This window comes from Odontesthes bonariensis, chromosome 7 (genome assembly GCF_027942865.1).
Source record: "Odontesthes bonariensis isolate fOdoBon6 chromosome 7, fOdoBon6.hap1, whole genome shotgun sequence".
Lineage (NCBI taxonomy): Eukaryota > Metazoa > Chordata > Actinopteri > Atheriniformes > Atherinopsidae > Odontesthes > Odontesthes bonariensis.
This window is the reverse complement of record NC_134512.1, coordinates 32958821-32979316: the sequence shown is the minus strand read 5'-3', so window position 1 is coordinate 32979316 and position 20496 is coordinate 32958821. Positions and strand designations below refer to the sequence as shown.

Genomic DNA, 20496 nt, shown 5'->3' with positions numbered 1-20496 from the left:
AAATATTAACAAACTGATAATATTAAGTACTGAAAATCCAGAGCGGAGCTGCGGTGTGAGGAGTGTCTGCCTCCCTCTAGTGGTCAAAATACAGAAGTGAAATATGCTGTGAACTGTCCACCCACAGCAGCTCTTTACTTTAATATCAACCATTTTTCTGAGAGATTTATATCCACTGTTGCCCAAAAGTGAAAAAAAAAGAGACACAAAACACAAGTTGAGAATTGTAATTTATTGTTTAAATTCACCAAAATTCTTCTGCATAACTACATCCAACAGCATTCAGAGTTTCCGTCACTGTGTCTTCATCAACACCTGGGTGACGGTAGCATGACATCATCAGTGCCACCATGACGTTACATCATCAAACGGCAGAATAAAACCACTGTCCATCCCGAAGCCCATCGTCAATAAAAGCATCTCGCCGCTACCCGTTTAAAGCAGGAACATTGCACATCAACCCCTCGAGTAGCATCCTCGTCCAGCTACCGCCTTAAAAATCAAAACCCACCCGCCCTGTCTTTAACATGGAGTCAAATCAAATTTAAAAAAAGAGTTTTCTCCTCAATCACACATGAGACAGTAGGGATGATTTGAAAATAAAACGGCTGCAGATCTCCAGTAAAGATCCTGATGATTCCGAACACCAATAACACTGTGGGCGCTTTTAATACTGAAGTAGTGTCACGCACACCTTTGCTTTCATCTCAGCCAGCGTCCTCGTCTACCATTTACCTCGCCTACAGTCAAATAGAGGGGAAGAGCGCGCCTGTTCGTCTGCGCTACCTCCTGCACACATGGGCCTTTATTTGGGGACTTCCATTTTTGACTGTAAATGAAAATAAAGACCTGCAGCCAGAATTCTGAAGATACCAAGGTGGGGAGCAAACCAAACAAGCCAGAAAAGCCTGGTTGTATTCTCCTCTACACATTTTGGACCAGTTACATTGGGTCTCGATGCTGTTTCGAAGCTACTTTTAGCCTCAAACTGTCAAACATAAAGTTCCTCTGAAGTCAGATGTGACGTTGAACAGTCCTGTGCAATACGGCAACCATGCAGCTTTGATAAAAATACCTTTTTTTGTACGACCAATCAGAGTAGGCTCGGCTTTCGGGAGGGGTTAGACTCCCAAGACTCATGTCTTTTACTGGAAATGTGTAAATATTCAGAGACAGACAAATAGCACGAATCAAGACACTTCAGGAGCCTTTTTGTACAATCAAACTCCGCCTCGGCTCAGAAAATGACCCCGTTCTGGGTTCCAGAAATCTGCTTTTTACCCTAAATATACATTTCCAGTTTCAGGTTCCACACGTTATTTGTCTCTATTTGAGCCAAACTTTCGCCTTTTTTTTTAAAATAAAAGTGCTCATACTACTACTCTTTGTTTTGTGCCTCACCGTGTGAATTATATCTTATTTGGTATCATTTACTTTTGACACAACACTGTAGCTGATGTTAATATATGGCTATTATCTCCTTTACTAACATCTAAATGATGAGAAGCCTTGATTACAGTGTGCTCACAGAATCCCACTCCTGCTCAGTAAAAATGAAATAAAATTTCGACTTTGACTTTCTCTGTACTAAAAATTGCATTAATTCCACTTATTATGGCTATAAGCGCTGCTCAGACATAAAGATTACCGCAAATACAGCGTCGTATCTGTGCCGACTTGCTGCACTTGGCTCTAAACAGTTTCTTTTGTAATGCTATCTTTAATAATTGGGAAGTAATACACCCGATGGTACAGAAAGGTGCGCGTCCTTTCCGAAAGTCAATGAGTTACAGAAACAGTCCAACCGCTCTTTGTCACAAACACCAAGAAACTAAGGAGAAAAAATGGCATCAGAATAATGTCAAGCAAAGTTTCCCTCCCGCATAACTTGCATAAATCTCTTCATTAAATCATCTGCTATTTACAGTAATACATGTAGTTGTTACATATGTGGCCCGTCTGAGCCCGACATCAGTCCAGTGACCAAATATTAATCCCATCCTCATCAAGACAAAAGAACAAAAGAAATTAGAGTTTCTTATACAGTAGAATACAGTAGACACCTTTCAAGTAAAACAACTGTTTCTCTAAGAATACTGGTGTGTTCACATGAGACCTCAGTAAAACCGCAACTGAAATCGCCTCCGGCTCAGCGTACCGCGGACCTCCTTCCTCGTGTTGTGAAGAGACAAAACGATCAACGCAACGCTACAAATCACAGGACGCGAGCAGGATTTCAGTTCTTCCGTTTGACTCAGGTCCGCCTAATGACGATCGGACAATAATCAGATGATCGACGGAACAAAGTGACTAATTCTTGTTTTCATTCTGATGAAGGAAAAAGTTGAATGAAAAGTATAGAAACGAAGCTATCTTAACCACAGACAACTAAGCTGCAGATTTTTTTTGCCTTGAAATAATGTGAGTGAAAGAGAAACACTCACTATGTCATTTTTATACAGTAATCCATTGATAATAATCAATGCACAGAAATAAAAGACAAAAGCACACAAATATCCAAAAACTGAAAATTGAGACGGCTCAAGACGAGAGATTTTTTTGTTTGTTTGTTTTTTTCCCCTTTTTCCTCAGATTTTTTTTTTTTTCTCACTCGAGTTTAAAACACACATATTTACCAGCTCTAGAGGGTTTTACATGGGAATTTGGATTCATCAAAAAAGAAGAAAAAGCACAGTTTTACGTCAGTCCAGCTTTCCTGGCTTCATGGTGGACCAAAGGGGCAAGTCCAGGACGGTCCGGTCCAGTCCAGTCCGGTCCGGTCCAGAAGAGGAGCAGACGGCTGGCCACGGCTGGGGCACTACCGCACAGATAACTGTGTGCCATCATGTGCTGGGCAGATGGCAGTTACTGCACATGATTGCTGGAGCAGAGAGCTTGTGGCACTGTGCTGTACTCACCCTGTTCATCCACACTGCAGGGTAGCACAGCCCAGCTCAGCTCAGCTCAGCTCAGTTCAGCTCAGCTCAGTTCAGCAGTGTGAGGGGCCTCTGGCTGAACAGTGGTGGTCACCACAGTAGAGGCAGTCTACATGGAGATCGGGACTAGAGGCCCAAAGGGGCCAAAGCGGGCCGAAGAGGCCAAGGGGGGGGGGGGCTCAGAATACAGAAGACGAAAGAATTATGGCTAAACATCTCATTGGTAAGAAGATTGAAGAGGAGCTCTGACCAGCTGAGGAGGATTATAGGGCAGAGGAGCCATGGAGGATGAGACATGGAGGCCAGGCAGGAGAGGAAGAAAAAGCAGGAGGACAGATGAGAAGAGGAAGGAGAGGCGATGAAGCTGAAAAGCGTGTTCGGAGAGAGGAAGGTCGTCTGCCCGGCCAGAGAGACCTGAAGAAAAAGAAAGCACCAACATGAGACAGACACCCCCACCACAGGTGCAACTTCTGCTTCTTTTTGGCTCTTTCTGCTCGGGATTACGCCCGTGCCCACGGAAATAGACGAGCAAAGTTTCTGTTCTAATTATTCAAATCTCGTGAAAAGGTGCTTGTGCTTTCAAATCACTCTGTTACTTGGAAAATGTCAGTTTTGTTTATAAAGAACAAATCTGAGGAAAGAAAGAGCAACGGGATGACATTTCAAATGGTAAAATCAAATGCCAAAGAGGTGGGTCTTTAAAAGGGTTGCAAAAGTCTGAGCTGCTCTCATATGAACAGGTAAGTTGTTTCAGAGGTCAGGAGCTGCCGCTGCAAATAAATGATCCCTTACGTACTTATATCTTGAGTAGGGCTGGGCAACGATTAAAATTTTTGATCTAATTAATCACATGATTTCCCTGATTAATCAAGATTAGTCGCATTTATACGCAAAATCCTGCATTTAGTTTTATTTTAAATGTTCTGCCATATGAATGAAAGTGCCATAACATTTGTTGTGCAAACACACTTTTAACATCAGCATCTTTCTGTAGTTTTTATGTAGAAGCCTCGCTCCACTGTCTGTTTCCTTGAATGACTTGCTGCTATCAGTTGTGTGTTTTGCCTTTAAGTGATATTTTAGACTGGAACTACTACGCTGAGAAGACAATTCAACTTGGCAGTGTGTACAGATGACTTTGGTTCTGTCGACTCCGCCGTCTGGAAGAACTTTAAAATGAAAATGGCCGGGTAAAAGTTCCGTACCCTTCTCCATGTTTGGTGGATCCGCCGATTACTTTCTTTTCCGGTTCCACAGCAGACAGCAGCAGACTTTTACAAAATAAAAACCTGTGAGCAACAGACTTTTACAAAATAAAAGCCAGTGAGCAACAGACTTTTACAATGATAAAATAAATAATAAAACCTGCGCTAATGCGCGATAAAATATTTGTCGGCATTAAATAATTAACAAGTTAACGTGCCCAGCCCTAATCTTGAGCTAAGAACACCTCAGAGGATCTGTTTGGTTGACCTACTCCAGTGTTCTATCTGGAGTGATGCAAAAGTTCCTCTAAACGGGCTCAAAACTAGCAATAAAATCTGATATATCCTGTAATGAACAGGATGCCAAAGAGAGTGAGAGTAACACTATCTATCAAAGTCTGATAGAAAAGGGAAAACCTTTGCTTCTCAGTTCATGTCTTGACAAGATTTCTGCTAAGGCTTTGATGTTTAGGAGCTTTAGATGATCATACACAAGTAAAACAACAGAGAAGCAGATGTGACTGCAACAGGCAGCTCGCTGTAAAAAACGACTCCATCTGGGATTAAGTAGTGAATTTAAGAGTTCTAAAGACTTTCTTTGTGTGTCATCTTCAATATTCTCTTTGATTTTTTTTCTGCATTTATAAAGTAAAAAGTAAATTTGATATTTCCAGTGGAAGAAGAAAGATTGGACTTACTCTGTTTCTGTAGTTTGTTTTAGTTTTTGTTAAATACATGACGACACATTGCTATACGTCGTGTGCTGTTGATCATCTGAGGTTGCATTTATCTCATTTTAAAACCTGCTATGGATCAGATGATGCAAAAAACTGTTGATTGATCTCTTAAGACTGTAATCCTTAATCTGAAAGATAAGATTCTGTTTCATCGGAGGGTCAGCTGCCTATGTTGCTATGGCTGGTCGTCAACTATGGCAAATCCATTGTTACCAATAGATCAGCACAGAAATGTCATAGCAGATATCATGAAATATGGAGACATTTATCAGGCATCAGAGGGCTTATACAACATCATATTGGCAGACTCAGAATCCAGCTTTGATTTTTCCTCAAAACTGGGCGTATTTGATCTGACTGAAGTCAGGCCAATCACTGTTACATCAGCTTCCAGTTTTCTACCCTGCAGAGGTTTTCTCAAATCCTTTAAACCGACTTCAAACCACATCGCCTAGGTTTAGCTTTGGCCTCCTCTGAGCCCAACTGCACATATTTGATCCTGTCACCTGTCAGCCTTTCACCTGCAGGCTGAACTACAAGTCACACAATGTTTTTTCTTCTGTGTGGGTCAAACAACCTGCTCAGAGCTGTTAGACCAGGAAAACAACAGCCGACGGAGCAAAGCAGCTTTAAAGCAATACGTTGTAAGATTCAAATACTTTTTAATGAATGCTGTTTGTTTTTGTTGCCTGAGCAGATGTGAACGTTTACACAGTCAAAATCAAATGTTACCTGTAGGACGGTGTTTAAAAAGCAATATAAAGGTAATTTAGATCATCTCCAATGAAGTTTTCTGCATATATGACATCACAGAAAATGACAGAAAATAGTCAAACTAAACAGTTTAACAGTTTAACCTTGACAGAACAAGCCTTTACGGACTCACGACAAGAGCAAAACTTGCTTCTATGTGTTCTTTCGTCATTTCATAACAATAAAATCAAAGATAAGGATCTTTAAATTAGGTGACATATTTGCTGTGAAAACACAACTGTGGTTTTGTACTGTATGAGAAAAACGATATTACGGAGTGTAGTGTGAGAGCGCTTCGAATGGTCAGATTGACTTGAAAAGTGCTAAAGAAAAAACAGTTCATTCACCATTTAGGGTCTCATTATGGACTTCTTCTTGTTTTAGTGCTGACAAAGACAGCATAGTGACAACAGACGACACTGTAGGCAGAGGAAAACTGTGGTGAAGTTAAGAAGCAGGACGTTGATCAGTTTTATCGTCTCTGTGATGCAGGGGCGCAGATGGGATTTTTGAACTGGGAGGGACCAAGCTGTCAATGTTATTTTTGAGTAATTTGGGCATTAACTGGCACAGATGATTTATACCCTATATGCCAATAGTTTGCACTAAAAAGCCATTGTAGAATGATTTGAAATCATGGATAAACAGCGATGAACATTGTAGGATAAAAAAAACGCTCCAATTGTCTTTTCTTTCTTCATTTTGTTTCTTTTTTTCTTGAATTGAAATCATCCGCTCCATCACCGACACATGTGCAGCAACACGTTCCTCTTTAGGACCCTGGGGACTGACAGTCGTCCCTTTGGTGCGTTCATGTACAATGAAACTCGAAACTTGGAGCTCGGAACAATGTGAGCCCAAAGTTAAATGTGACTACGGTTTACGTGAGTAGCAGATAGCATGAATTCTATGTAGGGCTGGTAAAATTAATCTGACCTTACGACTTCACATGGGGTTCAGATTAAAAATCTAAATTGGATCTAGGAAATTCCGACATCCGTGTACAACTGGAAGGCATCATTAGTTGTAGCACACAAACGTCGGGCTCTAAATGCACGCTGCAATGTAAATTAGTCAAAGTAACGGGACATTAATCATCGGTTTTATCTGCAATGTTTGCCACCTTAAAGGGATAGTTCGACTCTTTTGACATGAAGCTGTATGACATCCCATATTAGCAATATCATTTATGAACATTTTCTTACCCCCTGCTGCGTCCTGTGAGCCGAGTTCCAGCCTCGTTTTGGCGTTGACGAAGGTAGTCCGGCTAGTTGGCTGGGGTTTAAAAAACAAAGCGTTTTGCTTCTCAAAACAATATGTGTTCAAAAGAGTAATACATTTGTATCACAAAATCGTTCATCCAGAAAAAGTCAGACCTCACACCGCTTGACGCTATTTTCTCTCCCTTCATATCAATGCGTTCAGCCACCTGCCGACAGCCGCGCCTGTTACGGTGTTTACTGCTCGGTCTGCACAGCAGGCAGTGATACGAAGGGAGAGAAAATAGCGCCAAGCGATTGTGAGGTCTGACTTTTTCTGGATGAACGATTTTGTGATGCAAATGTTTTACTCTTTTGAACGCATATTGTTTTGAGAAGCAAGACGCTTTATTTTTTAAGCCCCAGCCAACTAGCCGGACTACTTTCGTCAACGCCAAAGCGAGGCTGGAACTTGGCTCACAGGACGCTGCAGGGGGTAAGTCAATTAAATAAATGATATTGCTAATATGGGATGTCATGTAGCTTCATGTCAAAAGAGGCAAACTATCCCTTTAAGTACGGACGGGATAGGGGCGGATCGGGGTTACTACGAATCTGGGCGGATCATGCTCCCCCGTCCCCAGTGCCATCTGAGCCCATGCTGTGATGGACGCGTGGTTCAATCTCCTGACACACCTGGTCCCTCTTTGTACTAAATCTGGAGTGACAGTCCACCGCATCTGCGATGACCGTCAATTTATTTAATTCACTTTATTTCAATCTCACCATAAGACAGCCAGACCAGATAATAACAGGCAAGCCATCACCGAGGCAGTTGCATGCATGTCTTAAAGGTATAAAGGGCTGGATGTAGCTTTCAGCAGCCAAATTAAAGCAAAGCAGAAGTTTTCCTCTTGGACTTGAACACCTCAAAAACACATTATTTAAGTGTTTGTTTAATTATGATGGCATTACCTCGGCCACAAATGATACTGTGAGGAGCCTTAGAATTCATTTTGATCTGGATATTTATCTTAAAGCGCACATAACAAGTTCCCAGGACCAGTCTGTTACCATCACAATATTGATAAAATTAGGAGCTTCCTATTTCAGGGTGACACCAGAAAACTGGTCTGTTCATTAGTTGTTTCTGTGCTGGATCACTGTAAGTCTTCATCATCAGGGTGTCCACAAAATCCTCAGAAAAGCCTCCAGAATGATCCAAAATCTTCTGACAGTAAGTAGCATTTGTTACTTTTCAAATAAAGTTCTTAATGACCAAACTCACGCATCTTAAGGCCTCATACTGCCATATTTCCTCCTACACAGCAATTCACTCTTATTTTTGGCTAATTTTTGGTTCCTCGAGTTTCTAAAAGTAGAGCGAGAGGCAGAGAATTCAGCTTTTAGGCTTCTGTCTTGTGGAACAAGCGCACAGTTTTTCCCCTGCAGGTATCTTTGGCTCCAGAGGTGCATGTTTATTATTCCACACGAGGTAACTGGGAGTCTTAACCAGCGTTCGCATCCCTGGTCTTGGTGCCCTTCATAAGAGAAGTTAGGCTGTCCTGAACCTCCCTGTGGTGGAAAGGTGGGAAAAAGACTTCCCCAAAGCCCTGCCTGAGTACTGCTGCCTGTGGGCCGGACAGTTGTTCATACTTTTAACCCATTTTTATTCTCTGGCTTTTAGCCCAGCATGAGACTCTGTTTCTGTTATTGTTGTAATATTGTTATTGTTATTGTTGTTTTTACATTGTTCTTATATTTTATGCCTTATATTTCGTGTTGTTACTTATGTACAGCACTTTGTTTCAGCCACGGCTGTTTTAAAGGGCTTTATAAATAAAGGGGAGTTGAGTTGAGTTTTTAAAACGTGTGCATGTGTGATTATAGTTTTACTGTATATAGTATATAGTATATATATATAGTATATATATAGTTTTACCAACATAAAACCATAAGATGTGCTGAGATGAGCCGACCCACCAAGTTCATTTGCGTTTCCACGCGGTGTTGCAGACGGTCGACTTCAGCAGATGGTCTCAAGGTGACGTGAGTTCTGCAGAGAGAAGTGGAAGAACTGCTTCACTCACAGCTCACCTGTGTAATTAACATCAGAGGAAATGTGAATGCGGGTGTCTTACAGGTGTGTCGTTCCACTGCCGCGGCAGGTCTTCGGGTTCGGGCGGGTAGGACATCCAGGAAGGGCTCCGGTACGAGGACGGTGGAGACATGACAAAGTAGTCCGAGTAACCCGGGCGGTTGGCTGATATAGCGTACACTGCTGTTATTGGATTTCCTGTGAGATGCAACGAATAATGTTCTGAGACTAACACTCCACCTCCCTGCCCTCCCTCTGCGATGGAACACCGAGTCTTACCTGAGTAGGTGGTGACGGACTGGTCGACAGTGACGGCAGGGAAGGGTGTCCTGGAGAGCGGCAGGTACGGGGCCCCGTTGTGCTGCTGGGCCTGCAGTTCTGAGGCTTCAGACAGACGAGGCTTCATACTAACATCAGGGACGGAACTGTCAGTGGAGAGGACACACCCACATCAACCTGATGTGTAAGTCAGCACACTCTTTACTGTAGTTCTCTCATGCCTTAGCAGAAAAACAGAGCTGCATTTTGATCAGAGGCAAGTGGAAAGTACTTATCAATTTCACTCAATTCTTTCTGTTTTAATATTTAACGTGAGGAAGAAATATCTATTTATTGCTTCGTTTCAACTACAATGAGGCGATGAATGAGTTAAATGTCAACAAATATTATTTTGTGATGATTTAAACTGTTATACATATACAGACATGTGAAAAATAAAGTATGTCCCCCTCAGTTTTAAGGTTTTACATATTAAACTGTGTCATTATTATGTGAACAAAAACTAAGGGCAGAAAAAGGGTATGAAAAACTAAGTGAACCCCATGATTCAACAGCTCGTAGAATCACATTTAGCAGCTTGAAGTAATAATTTCCTGTGTGACGTCATCAGTCTCTCTCATGGTTGAGGAGGAATCTCGGCCCACTCTTCTCTCCAGCGCTGCTTCAGCTCATTGAGGTTTGCAGCTCTGGTTTCTGCACAGCTCTCTGAAGGTCCCACCACAGCATCTCAGTCAGCCTGAGCTCTGGACTCTGACTGGACCGTTGCAACACCTTGATTCTTCTCTTCTTCACACATTCTGCTGTAGATCTGCTGCTGTGTTTGGGATCTTTGTCCTGTTGATGAGCCAGTTTCAGCCCAGCTTCAGCTGTCGGACAGACGGCCTCACATCTGACTCTAGAACACTTTGGTATCCAGAGGAGTTCATGGTGGACTCATGACTGCGAGGTGCCCAGGTCCTGTGGCTGCAGAACCAGCCCAGATCATCAGCCCTCCACCACCGTGCTTGACAGCTGGTGTGAGGTGTTTGTGCTGATATGCTGTGTTTGGTTTCCTCCAAACGTGCTGCTGTGCATTATGAGCAGACTCTCCACTTTGGTCTGCTCTGTCCAAAGGACATTGTTCTAGAAGTCTTGTGGTTTGTTCAGATGCAGCTTTGCAAACCTAAGCTGTGCTGCCATGTTCTTTTTAGAGAGAAGAGGCTTTCTCCTGCAGCCCTTCCAAACAAGCCATACTTGTTCAGTCTTTTTCTAACTGTGCTGTCATGAACTTTAACATTTAACATGCTAACTGAGGCCTGTAGAGTCTGAGTTGTAGCTCTTGGGTTTCTGACCTTGGGGTGACCTTGCTGGGACGTCCACTCCTGGGAAGATTGACAGCTGTCCTGAATGTTTCCACTTGTGAATAATCTTTCTCTCTGAGGATCAGATTATCATTGCTGATGTCTTTCCTCCTTGGCATTGTGTTAACACACACCTGAATGCTGCAGAGCAGCAAACTGACAAAAGCTTTTCTAGAGGTCCTCACACTAACTGATGATCAGTTAATTAATTCATGAATTAAGATAATTTGGTTAGCAGCACCTGGCTTCTTCCTACTCTCTTAATTTCTGTGGAAGGAGTCAGGGTGGAATAGTTTTTCACACAATTACTCAATTAAAGAAACACGTACATTACATCTGTTGGAAGAGATGAAATTATTCAATCACTCTGCTTCATGGCACCAATGACCAAGGTTTAGAAATAAACAGTTTCCTAGTTAATGAACAAAAGAAACAAATCATGCCACCTCACGTTGTGGAGCTAACTTTTAAAAGGAAGCAAAAGTGAACAAGATTTATGTAACATTTGAATATGACAACACTTTTTTCACTGCGCACTAACATATAGTCAAGTCACAAAGTCAAGTCCAAGGCTCATATTATCTGTGTTTACTTGTTTTATGATGGGTGGCAGTGGGAGGACGTAGTTTGATCAGCATATTTGCTGATTCAGGATTAATAAATGGAGAAAAGGTGTAGATACCGATCCATTCACACCTGTTTTCTACCCGTTTAATCCAATTCAGTGTCGCGGAAAAGGTGAAGGCATTTTAGCATAATAATGGGATTATTTTCTTAGAAAGTCTTCGTTTGAAGCTATGTTTTCAGAAGATATCAAGTAAATAGTTGACCTTTTAGACACAAACGATTTAAACATTGATAAAATTTGCTCACTCATGTTTTGCTGAGATTTCAGAGACTCAAACTGTAGCCTTCCATTTTGAGACATCTCTGGTTGTTATCCTAAACCCTGGTACAGCTCTCTGAGCAGAACGCAGTCTACGTTTTCAGTGTGCGATTACATCTCTTCCTCTTCATTAAAGCAGAGTCCCCTCCACTGTAGAAACACTGGTGACTGTGCATGTTACAGCACAGTGAAAGGCCCGAGGACAGATGAGGTCATTGACAAATCTCATGACCATAAAGCGCTGGGCACATTGAAGCTGCACAGTGCATACTAAAGAGGAATTAACATGCTGCGCTCTTCTTCCCAGGAGACACAGATGATCTGATGTGTGACTGATTATCTACTACAACACAACTTTATCATGTTTCTGATTTAAAAGAGAAACGAATATAAAAGAAATCCCAAATATCTACGAGCTCAGCTACTTCTTCCCGCTGTCTTGCAGAGCACTGAATTTGTTCTCATCACTCTGCAGCTGTTCAAAGTTGCAGCATTTTTCTTGATCGTATAATTTTCTTGGTTCGTCCTCTAGATGGCGAGCAAGTCTCTCTGTGCGCACCCGAGCAGCCGAACAGTCAATCATTCTCTGCAGAGCTAAAGTGCCCAGCAACACAGTGCACACAGCAACAGCTATGAAATGAAGAGGATGCTCAGTTCACGTGATGCAGAGTAATATATGGGCTTGAGAGAGAAGTGAGAGGCGCAGACTCACATCAAATGATGCTGATTAATATTCCCATGCTGTTTCCCCACACTCTGTATTCTCCTGTGTACTCCCTACTTGTTACTGTATCCATCTATGTGATTCAGGATTAGCCCACGTGATGCATTTTGATTGGTCGAGGACTCATTTTGGAGTCCTGTTAAAAGCCACGTTTGAATATTTCCTTTAAGTTTGATCTCTGAATTTTTTATGAGCCACACGTTCAACACAGAGGGTGTTATGTATGATGTCTCTGACTGAGGGGACAGAGTGTTCTTTTCATCTTTTTTCTGTATATATTGTCAGTTAAGTGGATTTATTTGTCTATATTTGCATGGGGGTGTTACCGTTGTAGTGCGGTCCCAGGTGGTGGTCCTGGTCTGGAAGGGATTAATGGTGGGGGAGAACCAATGCCCATATCAGGAAGCTGGGTGAAGCGGAAACCCTGCAGAGGCCATTCAAATCATCAAATCAAACACCATGATTTGGTGTGGACAGAAAACACATTAAATGCTGTCACCTAAGACACAAAAAAAACACAATAGTCAGATCGAACACCGACAAATGAAGCTGCACATGGCAGCATCATTTGTTGGTGGCAGTTCAGTCGTTCGCCTCATTAATCTCTGAAATGCTCCCTCCTCTGCTGATCAGCTGATGGCAGCACAAAACACTGACAGCAATAAGAGCAGCTTTACAGAACATCCAAACAAGCTGTGCACCTCGCTGCACGCAAACACTTTTTTTTCAGTTGGGATTGAACAGAAAGTGCAACGCACACGACCTTCAACAAATAATGTATTCCGAGTGAGCAAATGTTTATGTAAAAATAAAATGAAAAAAGTCCCCTGCAGCGGAAAATACTCAAAGAGGGCCGCTCCTTTCAGCCAAAAAGCTCAAAAACACAGCATGGCCAACAAACTGCCACTATAGCTTACAATTGAGGAAAAACTGTTTTAATTGCACTTTTAATTAAATCTAAATAGATATAAACTTCATAAGCAGGTCTAATGCGTGCCATGTTGTATCAATATTGTGGTAATACTGAAACTTTTACTGAATTGCTTATATTACATCTATTTAAAACAAAAAATTTAAAATTTTCCTCCTATTATCAGCTTGCCACCTTTCATCTTTCAGTTGCAGAGAGATCCAGGTACAGGAAGGGTAGGTGGGGGGGTTAGTTGGATGGATAAGTAGGTTTATGAATAAAAAATTGTGAGTTTTCTCATTCTGGACTAACTAAGAGGCAGAGAAAAGAGGGGTGGCGTGGTGTATTTAAGTGGATAAAAGTACCACAACACAATCATTTATTAATTAGTTTTGTTTCTAGCAAATGTCTGAGTGAATTCATGTATTCATAATTTGCAGAGCACTGAAGATTCTGAAACTACATCCACTTATGGAACACTAAAGTTAGTTTCTCATTGTTACTAAGCCACCTAATGCTATGTTCTGTTCACTAATTTAGTGATAAGCTAAATTATGTCCCCAATAATATTATGGGAAGCATCAATAATGTGACAAACATCGCGGCAGACCAGCCTGATGCTAACTGTAATGTGAAAGCTTTTTGACAGCTCTGAGGAACATGAGGATTGTAGCTGACTAACTGGGACTGTGAGTGAGACATTTCACCTGTCTGAGGTACAGGAAAGCGCAGATCCGCACCAATCCTGTCTCAGTTTAAACATTTCGAGTTAACTGTTGATGGGTTGTTGTTGTTGGATGGATGTTAAAGGCTGCTGCTGTTGTGCGATTCTGCAGCAGGAATTGGATCCACTCTGAGGAGAGGCTCTATAAACAGCTGGAGGTAACGCACACAACGTGTGGTCCTTCTATCAAACTCACCACACATGAAAGGTGTTTTTCAATTTTGGAGATGTTTGTCTGTGCCTCTGGCATCTTAAGGCTGGTAAACTCGGTATTTTGGGCCTGTGATGTTTATAGATATGTGAAAGAGTCTGATGTTCTGACTGTGCTCAGAAAGCCTGTTTAAACTACTGAAGGAAATCTTCATGTAAGGGTGTGGAAGCGTCCCGTCTCTGTGTTTGGCAAGAAATTACCTTTGACTGCATTTCTTATTTTATTTAAGCCTGAAATACAACTTTCACTATTACTGTTGACATATACCAATTAAACAGTTGTGGTGTTGTCATTCCTCCAACACTTAGATGGAAAGAATAGTTCAATCAAACTGAGAGTTAAACTATTACCGGTTTAGGCAGGCTGCACTGGTGCATGTCCTCGTAGCCTGCGCTCCTCTGCCTGCCTCCACAGGGGTGGTTCATGGTCCCCGGGGCGCTGGTCACCCCGTCACTGTAGTGGCTGGTATGGGACGGGTTGTAGGCGCTATGAGCGTGGTGGCGGTGATGGTGGTGGCTGCTAGGGAGAGAAGAAAGAGTGAAAAACTGAGTCAACACATACACATCTGCATCTTTTTGGCTTTCCAGCCTCCCTCTCCAGTGTGCACAGCATAACTGAGCAAACATGTTCAGACTCTGAATCTATTCTGCTTTTTGAGAAGCAGCTTGGGAGTGGGATGTTTGCTCTTCAAAACTGAGTTCAAACTGTGCACCGGGGGACCTCTATCTTTTCTTCTCCACACGGTACTGTGAATGATGCAGATGTGCCGAGAGTGAAAGCAAAAGTGGGAAAAACAAATTTACTTCGTTGGAGGAGAAGGTGGGTCGTGGTCCGGAGGCGCCAGGCTGAACGCGTTGCCTAGCAACATGTGCATCTGCGTGCGGACCTCGTCAATGGATGGCTGCGAGCTGAGTGTGGAGGAGTCGGAGCCGCGGTGAGCTTTCACCCCTAAACTGCTTTTCCCAGTTCCAGTGGATCCGCCTCCGTAACCCAGAGAGCTCATCAGACGGTCCACGTTGGTCTCCTCAAACGGTTCCGGTTCACCCTGCGGAGGAAGCACACAGTCATTCATTAAGGTTCCCAACAACACAAAGAACTTTTTAAAACCTGGCTCTCTGCTCAACACGTAAACAACACACAACAAACTATAAGTTCATGGAGAATCAGTTCCACAGGAAAGGCTCGTTAAAGTTACAGCGGCTGGATTTACGTTTGCAAATTAAAAAATGAGAAGAAAACAATCAAATAAACTAGGTTGCATTGCTTCAATGGAGGGTGGCGGTACAGGCTACATTCTAAGGCTGTAATTCTGTAGAATAAAGAGTTTGTCCTCATCAGAAACAAACTTCGAGGAGACAACAACTGTGACAACTTTTGTTGAAGTTGTTTGTATTTACAAACTTCACTCTTTAAAAAACTCATGAAAATACCTCAAATATATCAAATAATCAAATAGCGTGGAGAGAGTGATGATTTTACCATTTATCCATCACACATAATGTATCATTCATCCATCCATAGCTGTCATTTTGACCTCACGAGCAGGAAAAACACAGCAGGAAGTACTTTCATCAACAACTGTGTTTACTTGTGTATCTGTATCCCCGGTTCATTGGTTTCAGGTCATATTCTGATGAAACTACAGAACATAAATGTAACCATGTCTCAAAGTCCATGGCGACTGTGGAAGACCTTAAAAACAAAGTATTTCGAGATTGTTCTGAAATTCTGGCACATGAATGGCTTATGTGCTGCTCCAGGCTTCCAGAGGCTGTTTAACACAACAGCCAACACACTATACTTCATGTGCTGTCCTTCTGATCATTTCTATGCACTGTATGAATTCAAATATTTATACTGTACAGGAACTGAACTGTGAGTTCATCAGTTGCAGCAAAAGCAGAAGATGTCGGTCGCTTACCCATTGCTCTGATGCTACCTTTGTATAACTTCTTGTGTGGCTTCTTTTGTTATTTTTTTTTCCTTAACCTAAACCAGGGTTTTTTGTTACTTTGAACTTACAGAGTCGATCACTTCTGTTATTTTTCAGAAGTTTTTAATCTGACCTGAAACCACCAAACAAAGCTAATTTCCTGATGAAAGTCTTAATTTCACATCTGGTAAAACTTCTTATTTGCTGTTGCCTCCCTTGTCATGTCTATTCAGCTGTGGTCCAAACTTTCAAATTCGTCAAGAACAATAATAATAATAATAATAAGATAAGTACACACAGATTTTTAAATCTGGCGAAAACAATGCATTTCCACCTTACAACCGTACAATCGTTAAAATCCACAGACTGGCTCCATGTATCAGATCGACCACATTAAAAAGGCTCTTTGACAGTAAAATCAGTGTATCATGAACGGGTAGTACTCATATGAACAAAAATATGTGTATAAACATATTTCAAATTCATCTTGACTGTCATTTATTTCTTAAATCAATCTCCCTGAAATTCCCGTCTTTAAAATACCTTACTGCACAAGAGACATTCGAGATGTAACACCCATAATTTGGGGCTGATTAACATTACGAAACACTTATAATTACTATTACTTAGCTCAATAAAGTATAATTGCTAAATTATCTACATGAATAGTACAGACTTATTGTACAGTACAGGTAGGTACTTTCTTCAGACTCACTGTGTCAGTTTTAATCATATTTCCTTGGGTTTATTAATTTGGCACCACAACTGGATAATGATGTAACAAAATATGATTAAAAGTTGATGAAATATTGTATTCAATTATTTTCAACTCAATTATACACTGTATCAACACACAATCCAACCATTCTGAAGCATGACAGCAAAAGTGAGAGGATAAATAGCTGAGAATATCTCCATCACACATGTTCATGCGTAGACACACTGTTCTACGCATATTTCACTCAAATTTTATCTCCTTTTCTTGCTGTCTTTTGTCCTTTTTCACCTTTTGCACTCGTTAATACGGAAGAAAATCTCTCTCTGGTCTTTAATCACTTCCTCTTTTCCATCGGCATGTCTTTATCACTGTTTGCTGTAAGTTTTTAAGGTTCAACGAATAATTTTGTTAATGCTCTGGGTCTAAGCTAAAAGCGTCAGAGTGAGAGTAGAGGAAGGAAAGGACGGATTAAAGTTAGAAATGCTTTCAGAAGATTATTTTTCCAGATTGACAAAGTGGCAGCACTTTACTTTGCCACAACTATTAAGTGACCCGTTTCATCACTGCTGTGTATGACTCAGTTGGTCAGAGGCTGAACGGGAGCTGCTATTTTACAGCTTGTGACTTCAAAGCTTTGTGTGTTCTTGCTGCTGGGTATTTTTCTAAGACTCTGCAACAGTAAATCCTCACAGATTTTTTTGGTGAGTCTGAGGTCCTGGTTAAAACTGGAGGCTTACAGGGTCCGCCAAAATGTTTGTTTTTATAGGACTGGTCCTCTGCTGAATCTGAAATGTGACTCTTTGCTCTACTGACCTACTGTTTCAGTAGGTCTACAACTGGTCCAGTTACTTACATCATAGCCATTATTGCGGATGCCCCTCCTGGATCTCTCCCTGAGCACCAGCAGGTCCATCTCAGTCTCCACCGGGCTGGGGCTGCTCAGGGACTGCCGGCTCCAGTAGGTGGGCTCTCGTGGGTGGGAGTATCTGGTGGCCAGAAGTATAACAGCAACTCAGAGTGATGAACTGATGACGCCCTGAGTGCTTTAAAAAGCATTTTTATGTAGAAATTGTTGCTAATCTAATAGCTATTTTGGTCATATTTTGAGCAAATTAAAATAAATCCACAAATAAGAAACCAAAGTGTGAGAATATCACAGTTAAACAATACAATTTATCTGCACTATGTGTCATTATTTACAACCAAAACTGTTCTGCAAACAGATCTCACAAACGAAATGCATTCATAGATTGGTGTTACTGCAGCCGGTTAGGTCAGACAGCTGAATTTCAATAGATGAGATCGCATGAGGTCATTCTTGGTCGATTGAGGGGTAATATGACGCTTCAGTTGGAGACTGAATTTCTCTGTCAGGATGATCCCACACTGCTTCAGTAATGTTGAGCTCCGGGCTCTGGGGAGGATTCATCCCTCCATCAGACCTGCTGCCACTGATTTTCAGCCCACTTCTTGTGTCCTTTGGCACAGCTCAGCCTTTTCTCCCTGTTTCCCTTCCTTAAGAACGGCTTCTTGACAGCCACCCTTCCATGGAGCCCATTTCTGATGAGGCTTGGGCCAACAGCAGATGGATCAGCTGAAGGTCCAGATGCATCTCTCAGCTCCTGTGTCAGGTCTTTGCTGGATTTTTTCCTCTTTCTTAAGGACATCACTTTCAGATCCTGTTCATCTGCTGTAGATAGTTCTTTAGGCCTGACAGTTCTTCTTCTGTCCTCCACTTGTCCAGTTTCCTCAAATGTTTTAAGGACACACTGCACACCATGCTGAGATATGCCAAGTTTTCAGCTAACAGCTCTTTGGGAATCAGCTTGTTGCTGCAGAAATCCTGTTTTCTGTCTGTCAGACTGTGTTATCTTTAGTTGTGTTTACAAAACCACCAAAGAAAGGAGAACAATTAGGAAAGGACTGGACTGAAAATTTGTTAAAAAAAGCAGCCAACGTCCAAAATAAATGTTTGAAAGACCTTCAGAAAGCCTGGAGAACTATTCCTCAAGATTACAAGGAAGTCACACGTCTTAGTAGTATAAAGAAATTATGTGTGGCTCAGACTCTTGCGCAGTGCCGTACACATGACGCATCCATTTTATATGTAAAGGTTACATTCTATTGGAGAATAAATATTTCTGTGTTTGATGAGGAAACCTAACAGGATTCATGGACTGTCTACAGGCTGAAAGTGTTCAAACACGCTGTGAAAACAAGAAGCAAAACAGGCACTTATCCATATGACCTGTAAAATATTAATGCATGAACAAAACTAACCCCAAACTCACTCCTTACATGTTGCTTAGCAACTGCGCAGTACAGCTACAGATCAACAGTAACTTGATAATTCTTTATGGAAAAATACAATTCACTCAGGCAGTAAGAGGCATTAATTAGCTAAACAATTTCAGATGAGTAGGACTCATTGTGCCTAAACCAAATCAGCCACTTGCAAAGCACTTCGTTTGATACTTTACTGCCTGAATAACAGAATGAAAATTAAATGGAAGACAAATGAGAGAATTTTAGATGGTTTGATAATGAAGAAGGACTTCGACAGTGAGGATTGATCTAATCTGAGGCTATCAAACCTATCTAGAGCCCAGAGGATGTGTGTTACAATCTTTCAGGTTAACTGAGAAAATTCTCCACAAAGCAAAGCAATATTTTAATAATTAATCAAAAACAACTGTGAGAAGTGTTTTGAGTCTTTGTCACAGCGCTTTCGACTTCGCTCTGGTGCTTTCCACATCTGTCAGTACTGACTGTAGTGGTTCTGCAAATCGACTGCCGTTCACCTGAGCTTGTCTTAATCAACTGAAATGCAAATATGTCACAGTTGATGGTGTATTTCAGAATGAAAACCAAACCATGACGTCGAGAGAGGTGTCTACGGATCCGCGAGGCACAAGACACGGGAAGAGACATGAATAAAAAACCTCTGTCTGACTTAAAGATGCTCGAAAGTATATCAGCCTCAATCTTCAAAAAGTGGATGACGTTCGAAAGGCACCAAGACACTTCCCAGATCTGTTTATCAAGACAAAATGAGTAATCGTGGATGAAGGGCCTTTGTCACACATGCAACCAACAAGCAAATGGTCAACATGAATGAAATCCCCTTTGTGGAGATGGTAGAAACACTGGTAAAAATCAGTGAAACACTCCACCAATCAAGCCTTGATGGTAGAGTGGCAAGATGGAAATCAAACCTCCCTAAGAGGAACGTGACAGATCGACTCGAATTTATGAAAATTAACTTAAATGGCTCTCAGGTAAAATTCTCTAATCTGATCAAATTAAGACTGAAAAGAATTTGGGAAACCAGGCACTGAGTTTCACCTCATTGCATGGGGTATTATTCCAGGACACGGTGTTGACGATTTAAGAATTATCCATTTTTTTAAACTTAATAATAGGCATTTAATCAAGATCACACAGGCTTTCAGGAAGCACCACAGAATCCAATCCTCACCTCTTGTGACATCCTGCAAAGGAGGCCCTCTTTTCCTCTGCGGTCATCGACTTTTTTGACCCGTTGTCGTGCCGACTGTGCCTGGTGTCACGGTGACTGTACCCATGGCCGAGGCTCTCAGAGAGGGAGAACTCTCCGTAGCCCTTCTTCCGGGCCTTCTGACGTAGTTTGTTCCTGTAGTGCTCGATGTCCGACTTCTGCTTTAGCCCAACGTGGTTTGTCTGCAAGCATTAAACTCAATGAGATTTCAGCCTTTTCACTAGTTTTACATTTTATCTTTTAGATCACAATCAACTAACATGCTGCTATGCAACACGTTTCAAATGAAATACCAAGATGGTGGCAGCTAAAATGCTGAATTTGAG

The 20496-nt window shown here is 41.7% G+C and overlaps 1 protein-coding gene across 3 annotated transcripts in view; it reads right to left on the bottom strand.

The window, feature by feature from the left end:
- Nucleotides 1-224: 224 nt before the first annotated feature.
- The window catches only part of kiaa1549la (KIAA1549-like a), a 133408-nt gene continuing 113136 nt past the window's right edge, over nucleotides 225-20496 (bottom strand). For 2 of the 3 annotated variants that reach the window (XM_075470600.1, XM_075470602.1), the window contains 9 exons: nucleotides 20132-20352; nucleotides 17507-17639; nucleotides 14806-15047; nucleotides 14353-14521; nucleotides 12484-12581; nucleotides 9208-9353; nucleotides 8972-9126; nucleotides 8814-8886; nucleotides 225-3350 (listed from right to left, as the gene is read on the bottom strand). In XM_075470600.1, coding sequence (XP_075326715.1) covers nucleotides 8857-8886; nucleotides 8972-9126; nucleotides 9208-9353; nucleotides 12484-12581; nucleotides 14353-14521; nucleotides 14806-15047; nucleotides 17507-17639; nucleotides 20132-20352 — 1194 coding nt within the window. In that variant the 3' untranslated portion in view covers nucleotides 225-3350; nucleotides 8814-8856. The remainder of the gene's footprint in view (nucleotides 3351-8813; nucleotides 8887-8971; nucleotides 9127-9207; nucleotides 9354-12483; nucleotides 12582-14352; nucleotides 14522-14805; nucleotides 15048-17506; nucleotides 17640-20131; nucleotides 20353-20496) is intronic. The other variant, XM_075470601.1, reaches the window with a different exon arrangement.